This window comes from Dunckerocampus dactyliophorus, chromosome 8 (genome assembly GCF_027744805.1).
Source record: "Dunckerocampus dactyliophorus isolate RoL2022-P2 chromosome 8, RoL_Ddac_1.1, whole genome shotgun sequence".
Taxonomy (NCBI): domain Eukaryota; kingdom Metazoa; phylum Chordata; class Actinopteri; order Syngnathiformes; family Syngnathidae; genus Dunckerocampus; species Dunckerocampus dactyliophorus.
In genome coordinates, this window is record NC_072826.1 from 6727297 (window position 1) to 6750021 (window position 22725).

At 41.9% G+C, this 22725-nt stretch overlaps 1 protein-coding gene across 1 annotated transcript; it reads left to right on the top strand.

The window, feature by feature from the left end:
- Positions 1-164: 164 nt before the first annotated feature.
- LOC129186496 (G-protein coupled receptor 22-like) lies at positions 165-22391 on the top strand. The gene is made up of 2 exons (XM_054784811.1): positions 165-504; positions 17909-22391. Exon 2 carries the CDS (start codon positions 18042-18044, stop codon positions 19524-19526), a length of 1485 nt encoding a protein of 494 aa, XP_054640786.1. The 5' UTR covers positions 165-504; positions 17909-18041; the 3' UTR covers positions 19527-22391.
- Positions 22392-22725: the final 334 nt, after the last annotated feature.

Below are 22725 nucleotides of genomic sequence, written 5' to 3' on the forward strand. Positions count from 1 at the left end.
CTACAAACGGCACACAATGCAGTTGCTTATCTGCATATGCACAAATCATTCCACATAGACGTCTGATTGGCCATGTCATCCGAATGCAGATAAGCACTTAAAGCTGTTTATTGCGGGTACGACAGGTTGGCACTTATGAACATGATCTGCATTCAGTCCCTTTAAAGTATCTTCTGTAAGGTCTTCCTCAAGCACAAAAGCATAAAGAGACATTCGTTTTTGGAGCTTGCAATGACTTATGTTGATGCTTTTAAAAGGCACCGCCCCCTCTTCTATCGTGTCCTCTGCTGTGTGCATCCATCAGGACAGTGAGCGGTGTGCAGTCTTCTGTGTCGGTCCACGCGTCCCACGGAGGTGAGCTGATCTTAGCTGCGTGGTTCTCAGGTGGCGAGGGGCGTCCTACAGTGAATCCGCTGCAGATGACCATGTGGTCCGGCAAAAGACGCTCTTCTCATCCCCATTCAACTGGCCGACATGGATAGTAACTAACTGAAGCGCTCCAAGGTAAGCGTGCGCCTGTTTTAAAAGTGACGTGTACATATGTTGTCACCGTGCAAATGTCACAGGGAGTTGCTATGCATAGTTAAAGGACGCTTGCAACTTTTCAGGAGCACGAATGCACGTGCAACAATCACGTTGCATTACATATTCCGTTTGATGGAGAGTGATGTAGTGCGCTCCTCTCGCGCAGTCCATTACGCACACCCATGATAGCCGTTTGGCGCCACAACAGGGGTGTCCAAAGTGCTGCCCGGGGCCATTTCCGTCCCATGGTTTGTTTTATTGGCTCGCCACATATCGTGGAAATAAAATTATATACAAAAATAAAACATACAGCAAAAATGGAACATGTTACAATGTAAAGAGAAAAAGCTGGAATGTTGATACTAATAACCAATACGGACACAAACCCCTTTTATAAAATGTTAAAAATATATCAACATATCAGCCCTTTGCTGGAAAAAGTTTGTACACCCCAAGATGCAGAAAATATTGATTTGCAAGAGGAATATGAGGCTGGGGGCGCTTTGTTCGTGGGACGTGGGAGTGGGTGCTTGACGCTTCCAGCTTGTGGATTTCTCCCACGCTCTCAAGGGAGTTCTTCCTGCAGCAGCAAAAAAAAAAACTCACTGTGCATTGACTTTGTACACTGTGTTGTTTCTTTGTGTGGTGTGGTGTTCTCAATGCTCACTATTGTTACGTTTCTCATTTTACGCACCACAGTGGTCGGTTTATTAGAATGAGAGACTTGTACTGCAAGAGGTTATCAAGTTTTACTGAAATGGTGCAATTACTGTAAATGTCACTGATTTAACTGTTAAAGGAAAACTGCACTTTTTTTGTAATTTTTGCCCACCATCCACAATCCTTATATGAGACATGAACACGCATCTTTCCCTTCTCTGTGCGTTCTAAAGAAAGAAAAACAGTTTGCACGAGGCAGCTAAGAATTATACGTAATGGGAAGCACATATTCCGCCTACAATGCACCATTTTAAAAAAAGTAACCCTCCAAAAATGGCAACAATGTTCCGTTTACATAACATCACCTGCATACACAAGTTCCCAAACTTTTGGAGGGGAGGGGAGTGAAGCCACAGCGACATTGTCATTGTAGGAGCTAACACCAAAGAACTACTTTACTGGTGTAGTGACACAGTGCCTCGCTCACAGAGCCACAGGCCACTTCCGAGAGGTAATGTAAGCTACTGGAGCTGCTGCATCACCTGTGAGTTTGGAAAAGTTCATCCTTGGTTACAAATCATGCCTCACACGTGTGTAATAGAATTTTGCGGCAATAACTTTTGAGAGTCCACATGCTACCAACTAAACATCCGGACAGACTGAAGCAGTGGATACTGGCTCTCAACTTAGACCCGACGACATCACTAGGAAGACTCAGCTAGATGCTTGTTAGCACTCCGAATATTTTATTTATTTTTTTTACCTGAGGACTGTGCTGAATTAACCAGCTCAATGGGGAGCACAAGTCTTGTGCTGAAAGGGACAGTCAGCATTGTAAGTGACTGTTTCATTATGGTCTTATTTTATCAATAAAACATTTAGCACTAGTGCTACATGCTAACGTATGAGAATGGCTTAGTGGTTTACTAGAGCTGGATCTGCCTAGCACCCAGCAACATTATTCTCTGCCTGGGGGGTAGAAAAAGTCAAGCGTAATCGGCGGCGGCTCTTGTGAAGTGTGCCATGATTAGTGGTAGCAAATCCTCTCTCTATGCTGCTGCTGTCGACTGAAGTAGCGTCTGTTGCTATGGGCTCTGTGGAATCAATGCGCCCAGGAAGGAAGTTCCGGTAATGCTTAATATGACCAAAATACAAAGTACTACATGGTCATAGCTATAAAAGGACAAAACGTTGGAAAGTTTTTTGAGGTGTTTTAATAGAGGGCTTTATAGGCGGAATAGGTGAATCCCATTACATTGCATTATTAGCTGCCTCGTGCTAGCAGTTTTTCAATATTGGCAAGGCACAGGAAAGAGAAAGACGTGTGTTCATGTCTCACATAAGGCTGTGTAGTCAATCCATAGAATAGAAGAGTACTGAAATTAGCTTTTCAAAGATATTCACATTTTTTGAGATGCAGTTGTGCATTTACAAATGAACTGGAACCATTTTTAGTTTTACATTTTGCTGCTTATCTCAAAACTGCGGAGACAATCATACTATTTGATATGCAAGTGTGAATCTCATCTGTTGCTCATGAACAACCTTCATAAGAAACACCTGAGGACAAAGACTAGGAAATATACACCAGGCAGGTGGAAAGCAACAGTAGTGGAAGAAGAAAGTAGCTATTCTTGCAACATTGTGAAGTTTGCGTCTGTGTTGTTTTGGATTTGTTTGGTCTGTGATTTTGCAAAAAGCAAAACCCAGTCTGCATGAAAAATGACAAAAAGAAGTCTGTGTGATTGTGCGTATTAATGAAATCATTACAATTCCCCCCAGTCTTACAGCAGCCTTCTCATCAAATGTATTAATTCACTTCTAATCGGCTGTTGAGCAAGTGGCCCTCCTTAGTCCATCGTTTTTCAACTCTTTTTCTTTTCTTTTGTTATACTTTGCCTGCTGTTGGTTTTCAATGGCTAGCTATTTCAGCTCCAAGATAAATAATTCAGGTAACAGGACAACACAAAGGCCGTCAGCGGCGAGTCTGCATGCTTTGCTCAAACCTCCATCCTTCTTCAACTGGCGAGTCCACCTGAATAATGGAAATGTTTCCCAACACAGGGAAACCTATAACAGCAGCAATGCATGCTCTCACTCCTATGCTCACTCCCCTCTTCTTCTTTAGTCACCCAAAATATACATTAAAGATGAAGCCTCTTTTTCTCTCTCCATATTTCATGCCAGCGTGCTCGCTGCTCGCAGCCGTGCACGCTTCTCTGCTACGTGATGAAATAGGCCAAAATTATTGCTGATTTTCACAAGAATGGGAGTTGTATTTCAGGATTGTTGGTGCAGCTTTAACAGCCGCCACAATGGAGGTGCTACTGAAGTGCAGACAGAACGTCAATAAGAGTGAAGCAGACTCACATTCATGTGTGTTCGCTGTCTGTATGAGTGTATGGAGGGATGGGATTACAGTATTTCACACACCAGTTACACTGTCATTGAATAGTAACTCGGTGTAGATACCACACAAATTGCTAATGTTCCCACATGTCAACCAATAGTAAATATTTCAGTATTAGGAGTGATGTTACCATGTGATATATTACATTTCCTCTCAGCTACTGAGTGTGTTTTTTTAGTTCATTGTTTTGACATGTACTATGAGAAAGAAACATTACAAAAGTCTAAGCAGCTAAAAGATTAAAAGACTAACATTTTGGATACCTTATTAATCATAATATTGACAGGCACATCAATAAAACAGATTTGCAAAGGCCAAAGCGGCCATAAGTATGCCTATGCTCTCGTACGCTGTCATGGTTGTCATATAGAATCGCACATAACAAACTTGTATTTTGCCCTACGGCGTGTAGAATCTTGTGGTATTAATAAAGATTTGGACGGACGACTGTAAATTCCGGTGTATAAGCCGCTACTTTTTTCTTAAACTCTTAAACGTGCGGCGTGACATCTGCTTTACTTCAGAACTACTACTAATTGTTTACATACTGTGTCGCTAGCGAGTCAGTGAGGAAACGGTAGCTCTTTCTTTAGCATGAGCCAATCACGAGCTGTCAGTGCACTCATAACAAGCTTGTCAAGCCATCCTACTAAGAACACTTTTCTAAGAACACCAAACTCATCACACAGCAACTTAACACTCAAAAGGTATATCTGACAAATATACAAGCATGTGCCAGTACTAGTTTAAAAAGAAAGCAACTCTTTTTAAAGTTTTCCCATAATGCATTGCGTCCGAGCAACCTCCCTCTGAGCTCTGGGCTCCTTTGGCTCCCTCTGGTGGACTGATGCAACATTGGCGTGCCATCCATCCATTTTTTATGCTGCTTGTACTCCAATGAAATGCTTTGCTCAAAGGAATTATTATAGGAAAACTGTAAACATTTTTTATTTAAAATTCGAATTCTTCCATGTTTGTATATTTCTGAGGTATACCTTTTGAGTGTTAAGTTGCTGTTTGATGAGTTTAATGTTGTTTGTAAGATTGTAAGACACCGTGAATCAGACTGTTATTGTATGTACTTTATTTATCCCACAGCGGGGAAATTTACTTACTATCAGACTGTTATATTGCTCTTCGCAAAAATATGGCATCATAAGACATGGGACACGTGCGGCTTATACACCAGAATGTACGGTCGTCCCAGCATTGCTTGTTTATTCAGCCATCTTGGATCTCACACCCAACAGCAAATCTTGCGATACTTATTATACTACAGTATCCTGTTAGGCACATTCAGTTGGCAAACTCAAATGAGAATCTTACACAAACTAGTCTATTTGCCTGCATACCATTGGGTACTCGGTCTTGGCGTGTTATTAATACACTGCGTGATTCCAGCTGTGTTTTTACTATAAAACATGCCTGTTGGCATGCACAAAACTCCCACCTGGAAGTCATCACCGGTGGACTCTGTAGTTCTTTACTAACACAGTTACACCACAATTATTGAGTACGGCTACAAATTTACCCATCCTGGGGCAGTGCCGGCATTTTTACAACGAACGTGAGAAACACATGGAATTCAAGAAATAACTTGTAGCAAATGTGTCGTCGTGTGGCTCTCTCCTTCCCTCGTTCGTCCCTCGCCACTGCCTCATTGCCATCGTTGTCAACAAAGTTGAGCCCTTTCATTGGTCATCAATAAGAATATGTGCATTTCAAATTGTTTTCTGCCTGTAAAACGAAAATTGTAAAACTGTTTTTAAAAGAAGTGTTTTGTGTCAACATTTTTGGGTGTCTGGAACGGATGAATTGGATTTACATGACTTCTTAGGGGGAAATTTGTGTGTTTTTGTACGATTTGGTTTTAGGTGGACACTTTGGAATGGACTCACAACAACAAATGGGAGTCCACTGTACATGAATGCATAATATAGCACACGGGTTTATGCTTCTGCATCGAGGCACCAGCGTGTGCTACTCGCTCCTCCCCCTCCAAACCCTTCTGCGTAGCATGACGTGAACCTACGAAACAAACCTGACCTCTCCTCCGATTTCGGATCAACATTTGCAATAAGAGGGACTGCTGAAACACATTGATTAGTCCCAGCTACAATCGACTCTATTTAATCACCATTATTTGGTTGCGACAAAGAAAGCCAACAAGTTAAATAGTTGGCGAGAGTTGTGGTTGCTCACCGAGTTGACGCTATCATTTCGGTAGAGGGGTGTACGTCACTTGGGATGGCGTAGTGACTACGCAGAAACATAAACCAGCTTATAGAAACTTTAGCAACAGTAAGGAGGGGAGGGTTGCATTGCATTCAATGTCATCACAATCAATACAAAACTATTTTCTTTCATGTCTAACATGAAAGGCCCTGTGTCTTATTACGTCAAATGCACTGGTAATTTGTATCATTCATGTGACTTGTTAAGCATGTTGGAAACAAATGAAACCATGACCCTCGTAGATATTTCAAATAATCCATGAAGAAATAGCCTTGACTTTGTGAATGTCAGCTTTGCGTGCAAACCCACCAAAGGCACACACACAAATTAAATAAAGTGCGGCATGAAATAACAGCCGCTTTCGTCACATTTGAAGGTGAAAGTCGTGCTCCTCCCTCGCCACGAGGGTTAGCTGCACTAAAAAGGGGCATCTTAAAAGCGGACATCCAGCTGAGAGTCACCCTCAGTGGGGGATTCTGTATTCAGTTCCTGTTTGTTTCAGATTTCATGTGCTGGCCTGAACATTTGCAAGCCTCTAATGTACTCCAGGGCTGCATTGGATGAGGCTATCATCCTCACTCTATTCAACTACAGCTGGAATTGGTCTCAGTGGGTGCTCAGCGGTACAGCAAGATGTGTGTGTTGTTGCACAAGTGTCTTAGTGCATGTATGCATGTGTGTGTGTGTTTGTCCCTTTCACGCACCGCTTGACTCCGAGCATTGGTGAGCAAATGTTATGCTCTGACATGACAATTGTCTGCATCATGGACTGTTGACTGGCGAGAGAGAGCTTTAATAACAGCTTGATGTCTCAATAGGGAGCCTATTTACACACCACACATAAATGCAAGCGTATCGTGGAAAAGAAGAGTACATGTTGTGTGTGCTTGCGTCTGCTCCAAGCTGTTCTCTACACAGTCGTCGTTCGCCCCCTCACATTGCAGACTTCTGAATGCTGCTGCTTCTATTCATGTGCATTGTTTTGTCCCGAGTGATGAGCATTGTTGGAATTAGAGCTTTGACAGAGTGAAGTGACTGAAGCTTCCCTTTTGGCACAAAGGCAGGGCTCTCGGAGTAGTCTTTTTGTGAATCACGCCTTCTCTCTCTGCTGTATCTTATGCAAGGATCAAACGCTTGACCGTTGTTCCTTCCAAAACATCACAACATGGTGTCTGAAATGTTGATATTAGAGTGTAATTATTAGGAGGACTAAAGGAGACAGATGCTGAGTTGTTCATCGTTCTGTGCGCGTTCTCTGAACAAATAAACGCACAGATAACAGGATTCCCTGGCCAGAATCTGCATCGTGTCCCAACTCTAAAAGAACTACTAACCATTCTTCCCCGAACGTCCCCTAACGCGTAGATGCTTTGTTTGGGCGCCGTTTGGCCGTACGATAACCGTGGCAGTGGATGAAAACAGACATATTGGTGGCAATAATTTTCGTTGCAAACAGAACGCTACGAAAACCGGAGCGTGCGAAAACCGAGCTTCCACTGTATACACAAACATATAAACAGTGGGGGAAAATAGTATATGATCCCCTGGTGATTTTGTAGGGTTACCCCCTTACCGAGGTGTGAACAGTACAAAACCTTAGTGAGAGGTGACTTGTAACTGAGAGACACGGAATGTACAAATATATCTTTTTAAAAAGTTTCAAAACTATATGTATTTGCGTCTAAGAACACGTATTAATCCTAGTGCCACAAGAGGGCACTTCAGTTAATTATTTTATGTTCACAAAGCTTTTTCATAATTAAGTTAATGTTTGCAATCTACCGGTAAGTTATTTATGTATTTGTATGTAGAAATGTTGCAAACAAGGCTACTACAGATGAGCACTGTTTTGGACCATTACAAATCAGATAGTGACGCCATAGCGCTGTATTTGAAATCTTTTTTTCAAAAAAAATGCTTTTCTCTACTTTGGGGGTGTGCTTGGCAGAAAAAAATATTGCACAGGGTGTACCCGGGGGAGTAAAAAAGTTTGAGAAGCACTGGTCTCGGGAGGGAAGGCCCGATTCACACCAAAAAACTGCTGGCACGTACAGTAGGATGTACTTCAGGTCGGACCACGTGTACTGTCAACAGAAACACATGCACATGCACAATCTAAACTTAGTGTAGAGCTTTGAAAGCAGTATAGATGTACTGCCCTCTGAAAGCAAGCCAGTACACAGCCGTAGTTGTCATAAAACAAGTAAGTACACCTCCTAGTGAACATATTCATGTCCATGTCTAGCACTGCCTTAATCCTCTTGGGTGTGCAATTCACCAGAGCTCCACAGGTTGCTACTGGAATCATCTTCCACTCCTCCGTGATGTCATCACAGAGCTGGTAGATGTTAGACAACTTGTGCTCCTCCCCCTTCCACTTGAGGATGCCCCACAGGCGCTCAGGTGTGGAGACACACTTGGCTGCTCCTTCACCGTCACCTTCAGCTTCCTCAGCAAAGCACTTGTCAGTTTGGAGGTGTTTGGGCTCGTTATGTTGGAAAACTCTCCAGGTTTTGAAGTAAGAGGATCATGCTGTGCTTTCGAATGAAACAGTACGCGTTGGAGTATATTTTTCCCTCAATGAACCACAGCTCTCCAGGGTTTGCAGCTTCCATGCAGCCCCTGTACCATGTCGCCACTACTACCATGTTTGAGTGGAGGCAAGACACAATTGTCTTGCTACTCACTTGTGTCGTCAGCTATTCTGACAGTAATGGCTGTATGATGACTGTCTTTCCGAGGATAGTAAATCTATACTGTTATACCAGCTGTACACAGACTACTCTCAAGTATAACCACGTTACATTTCTATAGTATTGTCCCTTAGGAAGATGCAGGTTGCTGGAATACACTTTTTTGAGATTCTGTGCATGTACCAAAACAAACCAAAAAAAAACTAAGCAGTCATAATTCCTGATTGCAATGATGAACTTAGCGACGATTGATGCTGATTTGATTGTGTGGTTTGGTTTCCTTCTTTCATACTCCAGTGTATGATACATGTGTGCCAACACCCGCCATGGAGCGTCCACAGGGTTGAATAGAAATGCACACGTAATCTTCCACGCAGCAACCACACTCACTCATGGTGCCAGAAAACCTCTCCCACTCTCCAACAGAGGAGCACTCTGCTCCTCCCACCTTTCTCCAACACACTGTGATGTCTTTTAAATAGCCATTAAATTCAACTACAGCACTTGTTTACCGTAAATACTTGCTTTCCAGCTATAATCACACTTGACTAATCGTAAATGCTGGAGCTAAATGCTTTATGTTGGATGAGTTTTATTTCTGTGGAATCTTTACAACAGTTCTTGTATTAGATTAGTGGAAGTGTATTAGATAGTGAGCGTATTTGCTAGGAACTACTTTATTTTGTTACATCATTGTAATTTGTCGATGATGAAGGGTGCGTGCCACCAAATTTCTAACAAATGGCTGAGAGTCATCAAGGATGCATTTTGGAGATAAAGACAATTTGTCTAAATACAGTACATGTCCGTCATGTGGTCACGCACGCACGCCCACATACACACACGCACACACACACGCACTCACATGCTACTGTTGTTATTGTAGAGCAATGTGATTGTAACTGCCAGAGGACAAATGGTCAAACTCGACTTCAAAATAACAGATGGTGCTTTATGAGCATGTGATGGGATGGTTTTCATGATGTCACGGACACCAGCGGTTTGAACAACTTTTGTGCAACTTCTTCCTCAAGTCCAAATTGTGCAGTCCACGTGTTAAATTGAATATGAATCCATTAAACGTCCCCTAATTTTATTTGCTTTGATGCCTTATCTGCCATGACAGATATTTTCTCATGTAAAAAATTGACAGATTTGTGCTTGATCTCAATTTTCACCTTGCATATAAGCGGTGGCGTTTTGTGTAAAGCAATTCAAGGATGATATGTTTTTATAAAAACTTAAATTACAGCACATCACGTACGTGACCGACTTGGACGTGATGATGACAATGGATCCATTTGTGTCTTTTATTCTAGCCAGCAAGGAGTGACCTCCCACAGTGGTAGTGAGACCAAATAACCACTCTGCTTCCACTTTCCTTTTTATTTTTGGAAGGCACATCCCAGTGATGGCAAGATGGTGTATAACAGGTCAAATTGAACCAGCAGTGACGATAATCTTCCTTTTCCTGTGGGACAGGCTAGATTGAATAACTGGTGAGACGGATGGATGGATGGATGGATGGATGGATGGATGGATGGATGTTACACTAATAACTATTTGCTTTGACACCTGTAACACAAAAGCCAAGTTTTCAGATAGCTTAGCAAAGGTGCCTTCAAAGTGCAGCCGGAGAGCCATTTGCCACCTGCTGCTGTTTTTTATTGGCCCGCGGCACATTCTAAAATTATATTTTAACAAGAAAATGTAAAAAAAAAAACATAAAAAAATGAAAATAATCTGCAGTAATTTTAGAACAATAGTCTATCAATAAAAAAAGTTGTAATTTTACAAGAATAACGTAATATGAGGAAAAATAATGTAATTTTAGGAGCATAAAGTTGAAATATTAAAGAAAATGTACTTTTTAAAGTCATAGTATGAAAAACACAAAACAACCAATAAAGTTGTAATTTTGGAGAAAATTAAATGGTGGACAAAGATATAATTTTTTGAGAATGAAGTCAAAATATTCTGGGAATAAAATCATAAAAAAAAGTTGAAAGAGTTGAAAAAAAAACAGCAGAAGTGCGACAAAAAACAGCTGTAATTTTACAAACATAAAGTCAAAATATTAAGAGTTAAGATATTAAAAGTTGTATTCTAACAAGAAAAAAGTCATTTGAGGGAAAAAAATGTCATTTTTGTGACATACTGTAGATTTGAAATATGACAGAAAAAATATTGCTTTTTAAAAGTCGTAATATTTTATGAAACAATTTTTGGAAAATAAGGTTGGGGAAAAGTTCTGTAATATGGTACTAAAATAATAATATTACGAAAAGAAAAGATTAAGAACAAAGTTGAAATATTTAGAAAAAAACCAGCAAAAAAAGAGCAAAGTTGATACTACTGATACGGCTTTTTCACCGATATCACAAAGCTGAAATACAGTTTGTTTCTTTTTTAATATATGGCCCTTGCATTCTTTCCTTTTTCACTATTATGGCCCTTGCTGGAAAACGTTTGGACACGCCTGGCTTAGCATCTTTAATGTACAAAATGTATCAAAGTGGCCCCCACATCTTTTAAAATTTCTGCTTGTGGCCTTCTAAACTAAACAAATTTAAACCAGCTAAATGATTACATGAAACAGTCATGCTAGTCAGTTAAAACGGCACCCAAAGTCTCAAAAGCACTAACAATACAGTGGCCACGTGATCAATTCTTCATTTTTGTGTTTAAACATACACAATGTTTAATCATCACTTACTGGTATGTTCAAGGGGAAACATTTAAGCAGATAGACGCAGTGTACAATGATACTGAATGGGAGCACACACACACACACACACTAAGATAACCAGCTTGTGGTTCGGTATGACACTATTCCAACACTGCTTTGGCTCAGACATGAAACACTGGGTCATATCAGGGTCAGACTGATTGATTTTTAGCTCTTTTCACACACTTTTTCCACAATATGCGATCCCTTGAACCTTGCAGCTTTTAACTTGCCGCAGTGTCCTTTCAAGTAACAAACTTGCCCATCAAAACACGCATTGCACAAGAGAAATGGCAATTGTTTTAAAATATTTATGGCCAAATCCCAGGGATTTCTACATTTTTCAGCTCCGGAACCAAAATCTAAATATAAACTCAACAAAAATATAAACGCCACACTTTTGTTTTGGCTCCCATCTTTTACGAGCTGAACTCGACGTTGAAATAAAGTAGACTCTACGGGGAATTTTCAACGTCGGATCATTGAATCAACGTTGAACTTCACTGTTGATTTAGCATCAGTTTGCACCCGCTGCTAGCATTGCAACATAACCATAGATCAACACAATTTCAATTGTATTCCAACTAATGTGAACGTTGAAACAATGCTGAAATTTTAATGTAACTAAAAATCAATGTGGTTTCACTGATATTTCATTTATAATACCAGAAAAGATAGGACTCATTTAATGCTGTTGCTTTTTCTACAGTCAGGATGTCACCGGCTTTCAAGCTGTATATGATTTGATCTCATGTAACAGCAGACACACACTTTTATAACAGAAATGACAGGTTTCATTTCATTTCATTCATTTCCATGCCTAAAGCCTCCTGTTCCAGTCTGGCGCATAGCAGAGACACTTTTTCACTGCTTGAGCAAAAGCATAAAGATCTAAAACGTTTTCTGTGTCCGAAGGCTTATTTCTCTCAAAATGGTGTTCACAAATGTGTCTAAATCTGTGCTAGTGAGCACTTCTCCTTTGCCGAAATAACCCATCCACCTCACAGGTGTAGCATATCAACATGCTGATGAGACAGCATGATTATTGCACAGCTGTGCCTTAGGCTGGCCACAATAAAAGGCCACTCCTAAGTGTGAGTGTTAGTAGTGGGGAAACTAAACTAAATTGTCCGTAGGCGTGAATAGTTGTTTGTCTGTATGTGTCCTGTGATTGGCTGCCTCTTGTCAGAAGTCAGCTGGGATAGGCTCCAGCTCACTCTCGTGTATTGAAAATGGATGGATGTATAGTTGAACAACACAACAAAAAACACTGATATTTCTGAAAACATAGAAGAGGACTGAAAAATATCAATCTCATCACACTAGTATTGATCCAATACTGATAGCACCCTGGTATCAATAATATCAACATTTGGATCGATCCACACTCCTCTACTGATTAAAGAGTGTTTTAAAAATCGCATTGAACAAATAAATGTCTGTGTTTGCCACAATTTGAAGCAGATCTGCCACAATTAATTGATGACCAGATGATTGATCAATTATCCAATTAACTATTTTGGGCTTCGATTAATCGTTTTTTGATCTCAAATGTAAATATCCTCTGATTTCAGCCTCTCAAATGTGAATATTTTGAAATTTCTTTCATGAAATCAGACCTATTATCTTTGTGTTTTAGGCAAAACAAGATATTCAAACAAATCAGCTTTGACTTTGGAAAACAGGGATCGACATTTTTGCCTCTTTCCTGACATGCTGCAAAGCAAACCACTGACTGTTTGTGTTCATATTCATATTTGATTCAGTCCGTCTAGTAGCTAAACTTTGCCAAATCACTATCATTAGCAGACAACAAACTATCTATTACAGTATCTAATGTGTGTGTGTGTGTGTGTGTGTTTGTGTGTGTGTGTTAAATAGGGTGTGGCTTGCAATGTTAAAGCAAGACGAGGGTGGGACATACACATTTGAAGGTTAAGCCTTGTTTACACTTGCACGCCTTTTGACCTCGCAGTGATATTTTTGCGTGCCAATGAGTAAATTGGTCGTAAACAGGTGTGATGTATGTGCTGCGTGCCAGTGCGCAAAGAACATTTTTAAATGTTCAAAAGTTGTGGCACGCATAATTTCCGTGAACGCAGTGCAAACGCAACGGGAACGCACCGCAACCTATGCCTCAACAATTCGGTCGGTGCGTGTCTCATTCACATGAATGGGCTAACTTTTCCACCACCTTTTGGTGCAAGTCGGGGAGAATTCTCAAGTAATTTCTGCAGCTTCTTGGATTTTCCTTGTGAATTTCTGTTAATAAGCGATGATAATGCCCAAAGCGATGTCTTCTAGTCAGCAATTCCCTCTCCCACACTGTCTGTGCCTCCTTTTTTTCTAGTTTATGCCTCCCTCCTGCTCTTTGTGCATTCACTTCCTGCAGCTGCGAGGTAATATAGACTCACTTTTCTTTTTTACATGAACTTCTTCAAGGAGTTCAACATCTTGTGTGTCCCTTGCAAGTAGAGGAATTAATGAAGCTAGGGGTGATGCCTGCTGTTCTGTGGCGTCACGTGGGACACAGCGAGACACCGCAGGACAAAGTGGGACCAAATAACGCCACGACTGCTTCATGGGTGCGCGAAGCGGCGGTGACAATGCATACCCACACGGGAACGATGTGAGTTACGTGTACGATTGTCACGCACTAGACGTAAACAGTACTTGACAAGGTATGAATAACCCCTACGGGACCGTGGTCATTTTCTGCCAATGCCCACCATTTTCTGTCACAAATTGCGCGCCAAGTGTGTAATTTATGCATAAACGAAAGGCAAAGAGTGTGCAAACTCGTCCTCACGCTTTTTAGGTGTGCCATAAATAATGACACGCATTGCCATGGCAAATTTGCGAGACAATGTGGAGGCAAAATGAGTGCAAGTGTAAACACCACTTTACTTAACCAGCTTAATCAACTGTTGTTCTGCCAGATTGTTGTACATTTGTCAGTCCTAAAGTAAGCTTCTAAGTTAAGCAATTATCAATGAATTTTTTTGGAAAGCAGGCTCTCTGTTGGGGTTTGGAGGGAACTAGGAAACCAGAAGCTCTGAGGGCAAGCCTGATGTAAGACTTCAGAGCGGAAAAAAAGCTCCCACCTCTGTTCCATGGGAGATCTTGTTTATCGGCTCACAGTCTTCTCTTCTACTTCCTTCCCTCAACTGTTCATTTACTATAATGAATCTCGGTTTTTACTTCATTTCCACATGTCATATTAGCATTTATGTTCATCTCCCAGGTCAGGCATGCTCACAGAATGACTAACCTCGTAGAACTCTTTAAAAAATATACACAAAGTTGCATTCATTCTTCACTTCCCTCCATTTACTTTCGTTAATGTGCGACCAAAATCCATGAGATGCATCATGCATTGAAGGTTCGTAAACACCAGGGTGAACATCTGCACTGCTTTCTCACTTGTGCTATCAAGACTTGCCTGTCAAGAAGTCCATCATTTGCTTATACAATTTGCTTAAAATACACAGAAGGAGAGTACTGTTGATCTTCAGGGACTTCCGTTTCCTCCCACAACTGCTCTTTTCTGTATCCAGGGGGAACAGAACACATGTCAACAGAAAGCAGTCCTTTTTGGAGCAATCTTTGAGGCTCACATTACAAAAATATGTTTTTATCACCGCAATTTCCTGTGGATGTACCGACTCTTAATGGCGTCGCTGTAGTGGAATATGCTTTAACTAGACTGCACTTCTCTCACACTTCTCTCTGTGTCACGCGCCTCCATGATATATACCACCTGTGTCCTCATTAAACTATACCCTTGTAGTACGGTTGCCGTGGCAACCCTACGCGTTGGCTGGAGGGGGGTAACGGAGCAACTCAGAGGTTAATGGTTAGGAGTTGTTTTGTTTTTTTGTGTTTGCGCTGAAGGTTCCTCATCCAGTCCTTTCACACTTGACTCGGCGTTGACTGCTTGCAAGATGAAGCGGAAGAGAAACAGATTTTTCTTTGAAAATCAATTGATTTCCCTTAGGCGCTATCTAAAGCCCTCTCTCTAATCAGTGATGAGCAAATGTGTTTGGGTTGGCTTCCCTTTATCCTTGCAGTCTGTCAATAGAACAACATACTATCTGTGTGCAGGCCATTAGAAACGGGAGTGCGGTGCAATAAAACACATTCATCAGTGTGTTGTTACATATACTTTCCAGTACATTTAACAGTAACTACCACGTTTGGATGCAAGTTTAATTCAGCTACTGAACCATAGTTACAATTAGACATACAGTATTTTGCACTCCAGCGCTAATGTACTTCTGTAGGTTTTTTTGGTACCAGGGTTTGGTTTCTCACTGCGCACTGTACCTCCCAAGTCACTGCAGTCGTCATAGCAACACCACATGAAACTGCTGTGATGTCAACCTCAACAGGGTACAAGAAGGAGCACCTTCCAGTCAGGAAGATTAGAAAAAAACGGACAGAAAGTTTGTTGTTCTGAACACAGAAATACTTACGTGGAGTACCTTGTAAGTACCTTGTAAGATAGCAAATAGATCTTCTGACTCAATAAGCTTGTTTTAATTTCATCCTTCATACAGGAACACGTTGGAGGTAGTGTGTCGTCCCAAAGCGTCTTTATTTTGTTTGCCGTTGATCATGATGTGAAGGCAAAGAATGGTGCAAACGGCTGCCTTGCTATTTTTAAAGTCTGATGTTCTTGACATCTTCACCCCACATATAAAGACAGCTTTAGAGTAGTAGTTGTGCATAATTAGCAACATAATACATTTTTAGAGCAGTGGTTCCTAAGTGGTTTGACTATGGGAGAGCACCACCCACCCTTAAAGGAAAACTGCACTTTTTTGGGGAATTGTGAGTTCTAAAGAGAGCAAAAAACAGTTAGTATGAGGGCGCTAACAATGCACGTCTTGCGACACATCTATTTAAATTATAAAGCCCACTAAAAAACCCTCCAACGTTTCATCGTTTTCTATACAAGCTCTCACATGATAACATGCAATACTTTTTTACAACAATTTTAACTTCTTCCCATCATGAATTTTGTCCCAGCAAAGCATTTCATTGGTTATGGCTGCCAGGGTGCCGCAATGCTGCCTCTGTCCACCAGAGGAGCCCAGAGGGAGGCTGACATCATTGCAGCTCCCTGGCAGCCATAACCAATAAAATGTTTTGCTGGGTCGAAATGCATGATTGGAAGCCGGTAAAATAGTTGCTTTAAAAAAAACAACTCATATTGGTACGTGTGTTGTATATTTCTTAGCTACCTTTGAGTGTTAAGTTGCTGTGTGATGATTTCAGCGTTCATTGTAAGATGACACCGTGAGTCAGACGGTTATATTGAGTAATGACCTCCTGCGATTTCCAATGTGTTGACAAGCTCGTCGTGAGTTCACTTACAGCTCGTGATTGGCTCCTGCCAAAGAAAGCGCTTCCATTTCCTCACTGACTCACGAGTGGCACAGTATTTAAATGATTAGTAGTAGTTCTGAAGTCAAGGAGATGCCACAAGATTAGAAGATTGCCGTAAATTAGCAGCACAACTGTATAAGCCTCCGGGTTCAATGTTTAAGAAAAAGGTAGCGGCTTATACACCGGAAATTATGGTTATAACGAAAACCGAGGTACCACAGAGTGTTTCTTCCATTGTAGCTGCAATTCATGAACGTGTGTACTAGCTACACCTGCACAATCTCCTGAGATCCAATACAAAGGCTCCAGTGAGTAGTCTTCCTTTACATCCAGTATATAATGATCACTCTGGAGTGATAAGGTGTTCATGGAACAATATGTCTGTTAGTGTGGTTGTAGTTTGTGGTGCTGAAGAACTGCACTGAATCATACTGAGAGGTGTATTTCATATCACTACAAATTGGTTAGGTTTGATAAGAAGCATCTTGCACCTGCCATATTAAATAAAATAGAAACAAACTAGGTACATTGTGTTAGAGATGCTTTATACATGTATTACCTTTACACAGAACCAAGGAGTTTACTAAGCATATTGAATTTAATGAAGTACTGTTTTAGTTTCATTGTCAATGATGCCCTCAAAATATACACGGTAATGCAATAAAAGTTGTTTTAATTAATTCCATATGCTGCATTTTGAGCAACAGTTGACAATGAATACATTTCATTTGTTGTAGTGGCATTCTAAATAATTTACACCGTCTGGAAGAGTCGTAAGAGGTAGAAATCTAACCAATTTGGGACAAATTGCTGACTGCATTGTTTTTATTGATCCACCAAGGGAGCGGCTGATTGCCTGTGGGCCTGATTACTTAGTTTCATTCAATTTGTTCATTCCCCTGAGCTCCAGTACACGTTAGTGATGGCTTATTGTCGCGCCCTGTGGTTTGGAAAGCTACATGCCGGTTTCGTGCAGCGACGGATTAGGGGGTACTGTTAAGGGATGGATGGATAGATAGATAGGAGGTTATCTATCTATGTTTCTTTTTGTCACAGTAGCTCTAATAGTGATGAAAGTTGAAGGCCTCTGCTATAGATAGATAGATAGATAGATAGATAGATAACGAGATGGATGGATAACGAGATGGATGGATTGGTGGCGAGATCAATGGATAGCTGTCTGGATGCGTGTTTGTTACATGTACAAAGTGATTGATGTCATCCACTATGAAAGAGAATAATGTGTTTTCATTCTCTCCTGCACAGCTCATTCCTCATCCGTCTGCCCTGGGTGTCCCCAGCTCGCTCTCCTCCCTGCACGATGGAAGCTCAGCCTGGTGTATCATGGGACTCCATCAAGGCAGTGACAGGTACAACATGTGAGGACTGAGAGGTAGCCATGGAGACTGACAGCTACACCTCCAGCCCAGGCAGTCTGGGGGGAGTGGGAGTCACTGAGGAGCGCGCAGGTGAGGCTTGGTCCAGCAACCCGGCATCATGGTACATGCCGTACTCACTGGGCTTCCAGGTGTCCCTCACTGCCTTTCTCATGCTAGAGCTGGTGTTGGGTTTCAGCAGCAACCTGACGGTGCTGGTGCTCTACTGCTCCCAGTCTAATTTAGTGGACTCGGTCAGCAACATGGTGACAGTCAGTCTGCACGTGCTGGACGTGGCGGTGTGCGTTCTGTGTTTGCCCCTCACTCTGGCGGTCGTGTTGGTGCCTCCTGGGCCCAACCTGGCTCTGCTGTGCTGCTTCCACGAGTCCTGCGTCACGTTCGCCAGCATTGCCACAGCCGTCAACATCCTGGTAATCAGCCTGGACCGATACGATATCTCAGTGCGGCCGGCTAACAGGCTGCTGACGACACGCAGGGCAGCACTGCTACTGGCGGCCGTGTGGCTCACATCAGTCGCTGTATTTTTTATCCCTTTCCTGGAGGAACAATTGTCTAGGGGTGAAGGAACTGAGAAGAAAGGGCTGGAGACACCATCGCCAGCGTGGCGTAACCGGACACTCTTGTGCATAGGCGGGCATGGCAGTCACTTGACCCTGGGGACATATTACCACCTAATCCTCCAGGTGCCCATATTCTTCACCACTGTGACAGTAATGTTGTTCACCTACTCCAGAATCCTGAGGGCTCTAAACATCCGCATAGGCACGCACATAAAGAAGAGCCAGAGGTTTATCGGCCCCTCCTGCACGGGCCTCCACAAGAAACCAAAAAGAAAGAAGACCAAGCTCAAAATGATGAATAGTCCAGCACCAGAAGGAGAGCAGTGCACTACAGATGGCACCAAACAACGGAGCCACCCTCCCCTCATACCTTCCTCATCACCCACTCCCACAGCTACCTCCCCCCCAGCCCTCTCTTCTTCTGCCCCACTGGTGACATCTGACACAGGTGCTGCCACCCCGATGCCAGCCACCATGGGTGTCCAAGCCTCTGTGTCTGCTATTATCGCCCTGCGTCGAGCAGTGCGGCGTCATCGGGATCGGCGAGAGCGCCAGCGGCGGGTGTTCAGGATGTCCCTCATCATTATCAGCACCTTCCTCGGTTGCTGGGCTCCCCTGTCTGTGATCAACATGCTCATCCTGGCTATCGGCCCCAGTGACGCCATGGTCAGTCTCCGCCTCTGGTTCTTAGTTCTGGCTTACGGCACCACCGTGTCCCACCCTCTGCTCTATGCCTTCACACGACAGAAGTTGCGGCGTGCCCTTCGTGCCAAGGTTAAAAAGAGGGTGGTGTCCTTGCTTCAGGTGGACCCTTCGCCAGGGGGCACCGTCATACACAATTCTTGGGTGGAAAACAGAAAAACCAGTCGTCAGGTGCGGCTCGAAGCAAGCGAGGGTTCCGACCGCTGCCTGGCAGAGGCCCTGTGAGACTATCCGCACACGTGCTGGCCTGTTTTAATTAAAAACAAGAGGATAGTCACAGATGTGTTCCATCACCACTAGAGTGTGAAGTTACTATAAGGAACCACAAAAAAACATATGTGCACCTCTGGGAAACAATTGGAAGGGAACAATTAGAGCGAGCAATCACCTGAGGTGGGATGCAACTGAACACAATCGTACACAAGCAACTTTCAAGTATGAATATCGTGATGTTTTCTCTGTCAAAACACATGTTTACATATGGAGTTGTACGATGGAGCATACTCACAGCAGTGCTTACATAACCGCTCCAAGGAATGTGCTTAGCCAACTGATGATCACATTTACCACCCACTCGGAAGCTCCGAGACAGCTTTAAAAAGAATGTTGACGCACCTAAATGTGACCATGTGAATATTTAAAGTCTGTTTGGTATGACCTCTGCCTTAATTATGTGCTTGGCCGTGTTGTTTGTCACGAACACAATGGGACTCGTTTGGATATTCACGAGCAAAGTGTGTGCACAATGTGTACCACATTAAATATGGTGCTCCGGTTTAATTATGTCAGAGTGTAGGAGGTTTATATTCATAGAACGGGAGGCAGAGGATAATTATAAGCACCGAGTGTGAAATACTCAAATGCATTTACCTAATAATAAGTTGTTATTGTTTGGTCAGATGTTACAGTGTTATGACGGAAATGTGCAAATGTTCTTTCTTCTCTGTGAATGCAACCTTTTTCTATCAAATGATTACTGGATGTTGTGGTGTTGACCTTCAGGAAAGAGAACCTGTCCAGAACCATTTTTCTCCTGCAAAGACATACAGTTGATGAGGGGTTTGTACCTGCAGCAGCTTTGAAGCAGGATGGTTAGCATATGAGCACAAAAATATTCATCAAACTGGCAAGAAGTTACAGATGGGTGATACCACGACGTTTGATGAGAATCGAAGCCCAAGTAAATGCAATAGAGCAAATGAGACGCCCATAAAACACTCTAATCAAGCCTGGGCTATGTCTGTGGCGCTACTGTACATGATATCAATCTGCTTGAGGAAATGCTGTCTATTTTACACCCATACTAATGCAACACAAAACAAACGCCTTCCTCACTCACGGTGCAACAAAAAATAACACAAGTGACATTTTGCGGGTATAGAAATAAATGTCCACTGATAGTCCATGTGGTACAGATGTGTTCCACGTGTGTTGCTTGTTGTGTTATTTTTGGTTGCACGGTGAGGTGGGCCTTTGGGGTGATGAGCTCCTGTTGGTTTGTGATAATGAAAGCTGGTTGAAATTTTTTTAAACTAATGTTTTGATCAAAAATCCGCAAATGCTAAATCACGAATATGCAGGGATTGACTGTACACAGCCAGTATTGCAGATACCGATATTAATACTTTTTACTTTTTGCATTTTTCAAGATCATTGAATGATTGTGATTTTTGCCGTAATTATGTTGATCAGAATAAAAGACAGATTTTAGGCAAAGAATGTAACAATATCAACAAATTCTTCCCTTGTTCCCTTTTGTTACGTGCAATTGTTTGAGCAAAAATAAAGTTAACAAAATTACTAAGCAAACTACTGTTAGCCCTTAGAGTTTGTCAACAATACTGTATGCATGTTAGGTTAATTGGCGACTCTAAATTGTCCATAGGTGTGAATGCGAGTGTGAATGATTGTCTGTCTGTATGTGCCCTGCGATTGGCTGGCGACCGGTCCAGGGTGTACCCCGCCTGTCGCCCGAAGTCAGCTGGGATATACTCCAGCATACCCCTGCGACCCCAATGAGGAGAAGCGGCATAGAAAACGGATGGATGAATGGATATTTGTACACAACAAAAAACACAGATATTTGGGAATGTATAGGAGAGAGAACTGAAAAATGGCCATCTCAATATGCAAGTATCAATACGATACAGCCATACTTGCAGTGGTAAAATTGATATTTGGCCTCATCTGCCCACCTTTACAAAAAGTGTGTTGTGAGTGGACACTTGCGGTGCATTTGTACACACTCTTCATACTGAAATAATTTTACGTCCTCGAACTTTTATCTTACTCTCAAAACATTAAATTTGCACTTTAACGAGTCTGTCTTTTCATTTATTAGAAATGAAAAAGACCAATAGTAGTTAGATTGGTTATTGCCAATGTAAGAGTAACTTTATAATCATTTACAACTGATTGCCTCTTTGTATCATGCAGACCATTGTATCAACAAGCTATATTGTCAAAAAGCACTTACTGTATTTTGTCATTACAATTGATTGTCTTCATATTATTTATTGCACATGATGCACGGCAAAGATGTTCTTGAACATCCATTTGGAGTTTTGCCATGCTACAGGCATGCGATTGTTTTTTTGAAAATGACACGATTGTACATGCTGTATATACAAAGGGGAGAATTTTAAATGTACAGTACGCACATGATGTTACGCAGACATTTGCAGATTGTGTTTGCAGCTGGCTGGTCTCAGACGCAGCCCGGACATCTGGTCCCATGGCTCGGCTCAACGCTAGCATCCTGCAAACATAAAGAGAGCAAGTGTCACTCCAGAGGAGCACCAAAAGATTGAAAGGTTTATTAATAGGACCTGTGTTTGCTCTTGACTTTGTTGTGCGTACTTGTGTGTTCACTGCTCTCGTGCTTGGCACACACACCGGGGCTCATTGCAGGGGCCATGGGTTCGTCTCACGCTCACTATTAACACACTACTGAATGTAAACACAGCCAGAAGGATGTATATTTATACTGTATGTACACACCTATTTACTGTATTTTTTCATGATGTTGTCATGTGAATGTACCGTATTTTCATTTGATTTAAGTTGAATACGATAAATAAACACAAATTCTGAAGGTCTCTTATTGCCTTTGCTCCCATTGCCTTTGCTTACATTTGCACAGTTCAACAAGAAGAAGCTAATCTTATTTAATCCTATCCCTTCTCCGGGATGTTTAGTAATGGTTCATTCACACCATATCTTTTACTGCACATGTTGACAAAAAATAAACTTACAAGAAGTGGGGACATCATTACTGGGGTAAATATTTTCACTGAATTGCACAATTCGTGAGTAATTTTTGTCGATCGGTTTAGTAAAAACTTGTTGGTTACATTATTTGAATGAAATATATTGCGTAGTATTTTTGAATTTGGCATAATTTATGTTAGTGTTGTAGACGCAC